The 11,496-nt window shown below is 42.5% G+C and overlaps 1 protein-coding gene across 1 annotated transcript; it reads left to right on the top strand.

Moving 5' to 3' along the window:
• Positions 1 to 7,420: 7,420 nt before the first annotated feature.
• Positions 7,421 to 9,099, top strand: LOC139193130 (uncharacterized). Its single transcript, XM_070816104.1, has 3 exons — positions 7,421 to 8,014; positions 8,157 to 8,300; positions 8,710 to 9,099. Exons 1-3 carry the CDS (start codon positions 7,421 to 7,423, stop codon positions 9,097 to 9,099), a joined length of 1,128 nt encoding a protein of 375 aa, XP_070672205.1.
• Positions 9,100 to 11,496: the final 2,397 nt, after the last annotated feature.

The raw sequence follows: 11,496 nt of genomic DNA, 5'->3' as shown, positions 1-11,496 counted from the left end.
AGATTGCTCCGGTCACTAGTATGGATAAGTATGTAAATGGATAGAGACAGGGAAGAAAACACAAGATGTACGTGGTTCACCTAGATTGGCAACGTCCACGGAGTAGAGGAGTTCTCATTAATTGTGAAGGGTTTATACAAGTACATAGGTTCAAGCTCTCCTTTAGTGAGTACTAGTGAAAGATTTAGTACAAATGACATTCGGAAATATTGTGAGAGAATGATCTCTATTTATAGAAGAGAGTTTCTAGTTTCATTCTGACATTGACATGTGTCATGCTGTGATTGGCTTCTGATGTTGACATGTGTCGCGCTATGATTGGCTTCTAATGTCGACACGTGTCGCGCTGTGATTGGCCTTCTGGTTGGAGGGAAACTCTTCTCTGTCCTTGACGCTATAACGTTGACCGGTGCTCAGTAATTTTGGGATTGGTTAAGTATGGTACAAACAACTAGGAAAAAAATGGAGGATCAAGTAGTAGGTCAGATGAATCTGACCAGAGAGTGGAAGTAGCATCCGTCGATATGATCGAGGTCCAAATGATGATCAATTCGGCCATGAAAAAGGGGCCGAAGTTCCTGAAATTCATCCATCCATACTCGGCTTATGTGGAAAAATTCGAATATCCTAAAGGCTTCAAGATCCCAGATTTTAGCCTTTTTGGTGAAGAATCGTCATTGTCCTCGTTAGAACATATGGCCCGATTCACTGCACAATGCGGAGATGTCAATACTGATTTCCATAAACTGCAATTGTTCAACTTTTCGTTGACGGGCTTAGCATTTGCATGGTATATCAACCTCCCACCTAATTCCATCCAAAGTTGGGAGGAACTGGTCGAGAAATTTCACGAGCAATTCTATCGGCCAGGGATGGAAATGTAGTTTCTTCATTGGCTAGGATGGCTTAAGCATCTCATAAGTCACCAATGGACTATCTTACAAGGTTTAAATCGGCTAGGAATTGGTGCCGAGTACCTCTACCCGAAGTTGAATTTGTTAGGCTTGCTCTGAATGGGCTAGACGCATAGTATAAAAAGAAATTCCTAGGGGCAAACTTCTGAGATATGTACGAATTAGCCTAACATGTCGAGCAATATGATTATTTGCTCCATGAGGAAAAGATCTCGAAGTCCCTATCCTGAGGAACGATTTACAAAAATCCCACAGTCAGCTACGTATCGGCCGAAGGGGAAGATTCCCAATACGTCAGTGTGGATGCGGTCGAGATAGTAATAGATAAACCATATGTCTGCAAGGCATTGACTCAAATTAATTCCAAGGATGCCAAAACCCATTCGGCCACTGAAGAGACGGCGAAAACATCAAAAGTTTACACTTTTGATATCACCAAGGCCGATGCAATTTTCGACTAGTTTTTGTTAGCAAAGATGATCAAACTTCTACCAGGACATAACATTCCCAAGCCCAAAGAGCTTAAAGGAAAGACGTATTGCAAGTACCATAACTCGACTAAGCATACCACAAACAACTACGTCGTGTTCCGTGATGATATTCAAAGTTGGATTAATAAAGGCAAGCTAAAGTTTCCTAAAAAACAAATGGTGGTCGACGTTGATCCATTCCTTTCAGCAACAGTTGGCATGGTAGATGCCTATTTGCCCAAGAACAAAAGGAAAGGGATGGCCGAGTTTGTCCCAATACAACACGTCCCAAAGCAAAACTCTCGACCACGACTCATATTTTCCAATGAACCGCCTATCGAGTTTTCAAGACTGACCGTAGTCGAATCTATGTCAGACTTCAGTGCAAAAGAAATTGATGAGCCAATGGTTTTGTGTAGCAATTGTAAGGCATACGTCGTATTAACCGAACCAAAGGAGAGACCGCCTCAAACTCCAACACCACAGCAACCATCCAAGGCCACGGCGACACCTTTAAAGGAACTTGGTAGATGCCAGCGCTAGAAAGTGTTCGATACGCTTTACCCTCAGGAACGGACAGACGACCCTACCTCTGCCAGACGGTGTCTTGATTTCGATGCATCATTTTATAACGAGTATTATCACTCTCGTATTTCCAGCAGTTCAAGTTCATCGGTGAATAAAAAAACCTTCAAGTCGCCTGAGCCATGCGACCAACGTTAGTATAGTTACAACTCTCCCACTGGTATATATACTGCACTATCCAAATCTTAAAAATGTCGACGCCAGCAGATAGATTGCATGGCTCGACGACAGGCAACCCAGACTGTTTCACCCGCTAAATGGCAGTCGAAAGAAACAATAAGAAGCAGGGATGACCAACGAACACCAATAATCATAGCTGAATTACAAGGGTGAAAGGGAACCGATCGCCACTTCGAAACCACCATTGGAGAGTCCGAGAAGCGCATCAAATTCCTCCTTTGTCCTAGGGAGATGAAAGTTTGTTTCGAGCAGTTTGGGAAAGACGCCGAAGCAAGCTTCCCCCGATACCCCCGCAAGAGCCGTTAATAAGAGTTCAACGAAATCTACAACCTCCATTCCTTGGCGAATCCTTGGAGTACATAAGAGAGCTTCATAAGAAATATTCTGCCAACGATTTGTACGGCCTACCCAAGGCGTGTCAAAAAGCTCTCGACCTAGCACTAACTTATCCTGATGGTGAACAGATTATCCAAAAAACCATTGATCTAGTAATGAAGGCTCGGCTCTAGCATATACGAGAAGCTAGGGTCCTTGGCTTCGAGGTCGATCCATACACGGACATTGATATTGAAGGGAAATCTATGAGATTCATATGGGATTTCTAGTGACTAGCATGCATATACAATTCAAAATTTATATACGAAAGCACCGGAAGCATGTTATCAGATAATATCAAAGCAATAGTCACATAAATCCCCTTCAAGATTCATAGGTTTATGTAAGATGCATCAAAAAACAAATTTATATAAGAACAAAGTTTAGGAGTAGTTTTATACCTCTTGATCTAGATCTTAGACCAAGGATGGACCACCTCCAAGACCTTTGCTCCTTGAACTCCTTGAGCCTAGCCACATTCCTTGCCTCCTCCACTTTGTTTACAAATGAGTGCTCCTAGGTTCTCTTTAAGTCTCCAAAGTTGAAGACCTCTAAAGATCCTCACCCACTAGTGTAGTGAGAAGGATGAAGGAATAACCAAAGGGAGAAAAAGATGATTAGCTAAAATCTCCCTATGGTGGCCGGCCTTTGGTGTTGAAGAGAGAGTTATTTTCTTTTTCTCTTTTGTTGTTTTGAACACCCAAAAACCCTAATGAAAAATATCTCTATAAAGTTCCTTTTATAGAACAAAGAAACCTAGTCAACCACTTGACTTCCTCTCTCTCCCTTTCCCTTTATGTGGCCGGCCTCCTTAGTGTTGTTTGGGCTTTTGGGCTTTTATCATTTCAAGTCATCTTATGCTTGAATAAAAGCCCAATGGGCCCAATTAAACCCGAACGTTTCTTTAAGCCCAAAACGATCTTATATCGTTTTTATGATTTCTTTAGACTTTCTAATTAATCACAACACTTAATTAATCCAATTAATTATTTCCGTCATCCATTAATTACTCACTACAATAGTGTATTGGTGAACAATCGTTTTAGGTTCTAATTAGCAAGGCAGTGAGGTGATTGGCACCAATCCAATTGATTATATTTAATCCAATCACTTAGTGAATTAAAACTTACTTTTAATTCACCTTCTTCTTTGACGACTACATTTAATCATCTAGAAGAACTCACAAGCCATGAGGGACATCTAACCATATATCATGGCTACCCAAGCTAATGTAGAAGTTGTTCGGAGAACCTATTCAGTTGGAATTACAATGCAATTCGATCATTTTCTAAAACAATACTCTCAATCACATCACTAGGGTATGGATATGTTATGTCAAACCCCTAATGTGATTATTCCTTCTTATATGATTCAATTGAGTCGTATAGGAACGCTTTCCTTTATAACGCTCGATACTTCGGCCAAAGATTCCCGAATCGTATCTTAGAGTATTCATCATCTCTTAACGAGGATTAGAGATTTCTTGTTGCGCATTCACTTGCCTTCATGACTAAGTGGCTTAACCCCGACTATGCCGTGGACACCCACGGATGGAGTGACTTTGACATAATCAAAGATCAAGTATTTAACCACAAGACAACGATGATGCCTCAGGTCAAAGGACTACTTACATTATTCCAACCATTAGAGTTACTTGCTTGACATGTGAGTATACCTCCATGCAAGTACTCTCGTTCGATTGTGTTCAGTGAACTCATTCCCTTAATAAGCACCTACATACTTGTCTTAGTGTCACTACACGAATGGGATGAGACTTTCCATCCTTCTAATCGAAGCGGACATAGTACATACCGGTCTATTCATTGTCAGTATCCCTCTGACAAACCTATGACCAGGAACCTTTTGGACATGATGGTTATATGAAGAAGGTCTCTGTAGTCTAACATCATTAGATTACTTCTTCAATCGATCCATTGTCCATGGATTCACCATTTAGGACATATATCGTTTATAGAGATAGTCCTAAATAGTATCTTTGCCATTTGATGTATAAGAGTCATCTATACATCCATTTATTGTCCTGAAAGGTTTCTTCCAAAGATTGACTTTCAGGGCAAATTTCCAACAGATATGCCCGAGCTTCCTTTTTATCTTCAAGACCTTTAATACTTACGACACCACTTCAAAGTCTTCTCGTCCATATCTCTCTTCGGTCTCACGACTGATGAAAAAGATCGAATGGTACGTCTGGACGCCTACCTAGACACAAGAGATGCCCGAATCGCCAATGAAGAACGAGCCCGTAAAACACTACAGGGGCAAAGTTAGACACCAAAAACGAACGGGCTCAAAAAAGACAATCAGAAGGAAGCAAGGTCGGGGTACATGTCACAAGAGCAAGTACCTATTGAGGCACACGATGATCAGGCTGAGGATGCTCTAACACACGATGCTGCAGTCCACAATAACCCGGAAGACAACAACCAAGATCCAATGGGCCCTTCAGTCCTCAAGAACATGGAAATCAACATGGTTCATATTCTACCTGCTGAATTCTAGCCAACTACGCATTAACCAAATTTCTTGGATGGTGATGTGGTCGCCGAGGAAGCAACACAAGTTAATTTTGTCGCCACTGTCGAAGATGGACAAGCAAATAACGATGACAAACTTAAAGCAGCTCTGGCCATATTATTTCCCCACTCATCCTCAATTAATCTTTAACATTTAAAGCTGTTATATGTCACGGTTGACATTGAAGGTTATCCAATCTCTAAAATTTTCGTCGATTGTGTGGCGACGGTCAATATCATGCCCATATTCGTCATGAAAACATTACGGCGATCCAACGATGAACTCATCCCATCAGGAATAACCATGAGCAACTTCATTGGTGACAAATCCTAAACCAAATGAATGCTCCCTTTAGAGGTAAACATTACAGGTCGTAATCACATGACCGTATTTTTTATCGTCGTCCAAGACCGAGTATAATGCATTGTTCGGTCGGGATTGGATTCATCAAATGAATTGTATTCCCTCTTCTTTATATCAAGTTCTCATCTTTTGGGATGGAAAATCAGTTGTGGATCATCCGGCCGATAGTTAGCCGTTCGAAGCCAATATGATTCAGGCACAATATTACGATGACCATGTCAGTTATATTACCCTACAGGGTTTGAAAGAGGAAGGGCGATCGACTCAAATTTTGGTCCAGAAAGCAATTGAAGTAGGCGCCGAGACTGTCCATCAGGATTCGACGAGCCTTGGGTTGGCCGATCTGATCACCAACATTGATGCCTGAAGAAAGACAGGACATGCCTAGCCGCGGTTTAATCTACCATGGAACGCCTGCTGGCCCATTGGTACGCTATTTCCAAACACCCAAATTCGGGCGTCAAGTTAGTTGATTTTTTGGTCGAATGAGACAACGGCCCTATACTATCACTAGACAAAGTTCATGTTGCACTGGCCGAGCTCGAGGATAGTCAACCTCAAGTTAAAGATCCATTAGAGGAAACAAATGTTGGAACGGCCGAAGAGCCAAGACCTTTGTTCATTAGTGCTTTGTTAACCCAACATGTAAAAATTGAGCTTTGTAATTTTCTTAAAGATTTTAAGGATTGTTTTGCTTGGAGTTACCATGAGATGCCTAGACTAGATCGCACACTAGTTGAACATGAATTGCGCATCAAACCTGGGTGTAAACCATTCCGCCAACCACCTCGACGATTCTTGACCAAAGTACAACTCGACATAAAAGACGAACTCGTTCGACTTTTAAAAGCTGGGTTTATTCGAACAGCTCGATACTTCGAATAGCTGGTGAACATCGTCCCCGTTTTAAAGAAAAGTGATGCCATACACATCTGTATTGATTTTTGAAATTTGAACTTGGCAACGCCTAAAGACGAGTATCCAATGCCAATTTCATATTTGTTAATCGACGCAGCGGCACATCACGAGATTATATCCTTTATGGATGGACATGCTGGTTATAACCAAATTTTCATCACCGAAGCTGATGTCCATAAAATCTCTTTTCATTACCCTGAGGTACTCGGTACATACGAATGGGTCATCATGCCATTCGGCCTCAAGAACGCTGGTGCCACATACCAACAAGCCATGAACACTATGTTGTAATCAAATTAGAACGTCGGCAATCACACTTGGATGACCTCCGTCGGGCTTTCCTATGTATGTGCCAGCACAATCTTAAGATGAATCCTACCAAATGTGCTTCGGCGTATCAGCCGGCAATTTTTTAGGATTCCTCATACATCATCATGGTATTGAGGTAGATGACAACAAGGCTCGCACAATCATCAACGCTCCAACCTCAATGACTAAGAAACAACTACAATCGTTGCTCAGCAAGATTAACTCTCTCCATCGATTTATTGCTACTTTGGCCAGGAAAATGAAAGCCTTATCCACGCTTTTGAAACTTAAGGATTTTGACATCTTCGAATGGCTTATAGAACACCAAGAAGCATTTACGCAGATCAAGGTCTCCCTAACAACTCTACCCGTCCTTGTCCCACCACAACGTGGTAGACCTCTTAAGCTATATATCTCGGCGGTCGAAGAATCCATCGAATGCCTTCTTACACAAGACAATGACGCTGGGCAAGAACAAGCCATTTTTTACCTTAGCTGAAATCTCACCCACCAGAGATTAATTACTCCGTTGTCGAGAAGCTTTGTCTCACCTTATTTTTCGCTGCATCAAAACTCAAACATTACATGCTTCTGTCAGTCACTCAGGTCATCACCCAAACCGATGTCATTTGTTACATGGTCACTCGACCGATCGTAAAGGGCTGAATCGGCAAGTGGATGATGGCCCTCTTTAAGTTCAGCTAGCAATATGTGCCCTAGAAAGCTGTCAAAGGCCAAACGTTGGCCAATTTCTTAGCCCAACACCCTTCCATGTACGAGTTCGAGGGTAATGATGTTGAAATCAGCATGGTAGCAACACATGATAATTACTGGACGATGTACTTTGATGGTTCTAGTACTTCAGTCTCAGCTAGCATTGGGATTGTTATTCAATCCCCCACTCATAGCCACTGGTATTTTTCTCTCAAGCTCGATTTCAATTGTGCAAATAATCAGGCCGAATACGAAGCCCTTGTCATTGGCCTCAGTGTACTACATGATTTGCGGGTGACTCGTGTCCTTGTTCTTAATGACCCCAAACTTGTAATTAATCAACTCAATGGGACTTTTCGTTGCATGAGTTGTACTCTAGCGCCTTACCACATGGTTGCCAGCTATTTGGCCGAGTCTTTTGATGACGTTACTTTCAAATACATTTCACAAGTTCATAACACCGATGCTGACGAATTAGATCAAATAGCCTTTGGAGCACAACTTCTGAGGGGCAAATTAGGCCAAGAAATACCTGTGTCACAACAAGCACACTCGGCCTTGATTAATCAACAAGTTCTCCAACGTGATTACGTGATCCGTACACAGGTCATGTCTTTACCTTCGTTGTTAGAACGGAAGGACACTATTAAGGTTTGTGTTGTTGAGGCATTACCTGACGATTGAAGAAGGGCGATTATGCGATATATTGATAACCCCAGCGAAAAACACGACCGACGGACAAGGGTCCATGCCACAAACTACATATTATAACAAAATGAATTATACCAAAAAGGTGAGGACGATTTATTACTATTATGCCTCGGACCGCAAAAAGCTGCCCAAGAAATCGCAGAAGTTCATGAAGGAATTTAGGGGGCTCATCGGTCCGGCCAAAAGATGTGATGGTTGTTTCGTTGACACGGCTATTGCTGGCCAAGTATACTGAAGGATCGTATTAAGTTCACACGAGGATGTGTAAAGTGCCAAATTCATGGTCCTATACAAAGGGTCCCGGCCGAATCATTACATTCGATCAGTAAACCATGGTCGTTCAGAGGGTAGGCCATGGATGTAATCGGCAAAATTACGCATCTTTCGAGTCTGCAAAGCATGCATGGATACTTGTCGCGATAGACTACTTCACCAAATGGGTTGAAGCGAAATCATATGCCGAGTTAACGTCTAAAGAAGTTTGTAATTTCATAGAACAAAATATCATGACTAGATTCGGCATACTAGAAACAATCATAATAAATAATGGTACGATCTTCACATTCGACAGGATTAAGGGGTATACGGTGAATTTGCAAATTTGACTTGAGCAGTCTACACCATATTACCCACAGGTAAACGGGCAGACCGAAGCAAGTAATAAAGTTTTGATTGGTATTCTTGAAAAAATGGTGAGAGGGAGGCCTGATATGTGGCATCTAAAGCTAAACGAAGCATTATGGGCCTATCAAACTTCTTTCTGGTCAACCACTGGAATGACTTCATACACGTTGACTTATGGACACGACGCATTGTTGCCGGTTGAGCTAAGTATAAACTCGTTGCGAGTAATCGAACAAAGTAGTTTGTTCAGTGCAGAGTACAGTCGGGCCATGAGACAAGAGTTAGAAGATTTAGAAGAAGCTCAGCTTGATGCTTATAACTTATTAGTGGCACAAAAGAAGATCGTCGAGCGAGCTTATAATCAACGAGTCAAACAAAAAATGTTCGGCGATGGGGAGTAGGTTTGATAAACCGTATTACCCGTAGGAATTAAAGACCCCAGGTTCGGCAAGTGGTCGCTGAATTGGGAAGGGGCATTTGTTATTCATCAAGTTCTTGGCAAGGAAGCATACCATCTTAGGGATCGAACTGGTGTAATTCACAAGTTGCCAATCAATGGGAAGTTTTTAAAGAAATATTATCCAGTCAAATGGGAAATGCGGGAATAAAAGTTCATTTCATTAAGTTTGCAAAAAGGTGTACAAATAAAGTTGGTCGATCAGTTTACAACTAAATAATTCTAGGGTGATGAAGAAATGAGAGATTCAAGAACGGCCTTGAACTCCAACCACCTCACCTCTCCTATAGGGACCTCAGCTTGCCGATTCCTCTTATCCATCTTCAGGTGTTCGACCCGCTTCACACAAGCCATGTATTCAGTTAAGCAAGATTTGCTACTCAACTCAAAATCCTTTGCAAGCTCGGAAGCAATTGCCGACCTTCGATTTTGGAGTTCGGCAATTTGATGGTCAAGGTCGGCCAATTTTTCTTTTTTCACCTTCAAAACTTTGACCTTTGGACGAATAGCTTCTCGAACGACCGTTGCAACTTTCAAGTAGTCTTCGGCCTGGAGAGCTTTCTTGAAAATACCGAAATATTCTCAAGTTCATTCCAGGATAGAAGACATTATAGTGATAGCTTCAGTGCTCAATTGACCATCAGCTGCGAGATCGTTCAGACATGCACCCACTGAGTCGAGGCCCTAGCGTTCGAGAACTTGTGAAGTTGAGAGAGACAAGAGTTTCTGCAGCCTAACAAGAGCATTTGATTCGGCCGTTGATACGGAGGGCTTGGTTATAACTGCCGAAGGGCCAACCGCTCCTGAAGTATTCGAAAGAAGAGCATCAAATTCGACTTCCCATGAAGGCTACACATGAAAAGAATTTAGGCAAAAGGAAAATCGTAAAAGAATATAGCAGAGAGAATTTGCTTTATACCTGCCGAGAGAAGACTTAGGCCATGTCTCCTGGTTCATTGCTCGAACCTAGAGAGCTTAATGACTGAGCCTAGTGTTTTAGACTGCTTTTCAATTCACGCGGTAGATGAAGGTTATCCACGTTCGACGGCCACTAAGGTGACCAGGAAATATAGATAACACCCTTCGAGGCATAAAATTTTCGGTGAAATGAATAATTAGGCACTTGACATGTAATATTTTTCTCGGTTCAGACTCGTTATAGCAAAGTTAACAAGAGAAAGTAATCGAGTCTTACAAGGCCGAAGTCGCTTTTTGAGGGGGAATGCCGAGCACTTTTTCCACGATCGGCTTTAGGAGAATCGACCTGGTCAGTCGCCTCAACCACATAGGGAGGCTCAATGGAAGGAGGTTTGGTTAGTCGAGGGCGACTCGCTAACGGAATCTTGTCGTTCTCGTCATCCTGAAATAAAAGGCTGTTAATACTTTTGAATTTAATGAGAGAAAGGAGTTACCAATAACATAATCACACCTCTTCCAGGATGATCGCTGATTGTTTTGGATTTTTGGGGAGATTTTTCCCGACCAAAAAGGTTACCTCCTCCAAGACAGGTGCAATGGTCGGCCCAGGAGCTGCAGGCTTTTCGACCAGCGATGCAGCAACTCATTCGACCACAGCCTCAGGAACATCAGGGATGGGTTGAATTTGGGGTGCTGAGCTAGTTAGAGTTGGCTGCTTCTCCGTCAAGGCCTGGACAACAGAAGCAAGAAAAGAGGCACTAAGAGTAGTCGCTCCCGTGGTCTGGCTGAAGATAACGTGAATCTCCCGTTCTCCTTTCTTCACCAATTTCTTGACGCATTTTGTGGGACAAAGAGCTTCACCTACCGTCTCAATTTCGTAGCAAGGCCATTTGCTCGGCAAGGTTTACATGGGAGTTTTAGTTTTCTTAGAGGAAAGGGGCAACTTTCCTGGCCGCAGCCGCGACAATCACATCTTCTTACTTCAGTACTCGACCGCCTGAGAAAGTGAAATCAAATTAGTAAAATTGAGTAAGTGTTTGAAGAATAAACGTAGAGATAGCCATATACCTTGGGTCGTCTCTTTGGATTTGGGGGCAGGAGTTTTTTCAAGTCGGTCGCCAAAATTTTTGTTTATCATGTCTTCGACCGAAGCGCCAAAACAGTGGTGAGTGTATCCCTCCCACCAGTCGCCGAAGGTGTCAGTGCCGAGAGATTCAAGAATAGTTGGTCGGAGATGAAATTTTTTACACCGTTCTAGAAACTATTTCTCAGTATCTCTACACTCCCTCTCTGAGGAACCAGAGAGGCATCATCGGCTTAGGAGGGAGCGGGAGTAAGTAGAGGCACCGGGAAACCTTGGAGGTAACCAAGCTGTCGGGCAGCAAAGTCGGGATGGTATACATTCTAGCTCACTCTGGGATCG

Source organism: Malus domestica, chromosome 16 (genome assembly GCF_042453785.1).
Source record: "Malus domestica chromosome 16, GDT2T_hap1".
In the NCBI taxonomy this organism is placed as follows: domain Eukaryota; kingdom Viridiplantae; phylum Streptophyta; class Magnoliopsida; order Rosales; family Rosaceae; genus Malus; species Malus domestica.
Note: the sequence above shows the minus strand (reverse complement) of the source record. Positions and strands in the feature narration are given on the sequence as shown.

What these genes read in the sequence shown, in the direction of transcription:
- LOC139193130 (XM_070816104.1), top strand. Translation starts at nt 7,421, where the DNA reads ATGTACGAGTTCGAGGGTAATGATGTTGAAATCAGCATGGTAGCAACA. An exon ending in AACGGAAGGACACTATTAAG is followed by an intron (nt 8,015 to 8,156) that starts GTTTGTGTTGTT and finishes TATACCAAAAAG; the next exon opens with GTGAGGACGATTTATTACTA. An exon ending in ACACGGCTATTGCTGGCCAA is followed by an intron (nt 8,301 to 8,709) that starts GTATACTGAAGG and finishes TATTACCCACAG; the next exon opens with GTAAACGGGCAGACCGAAGC.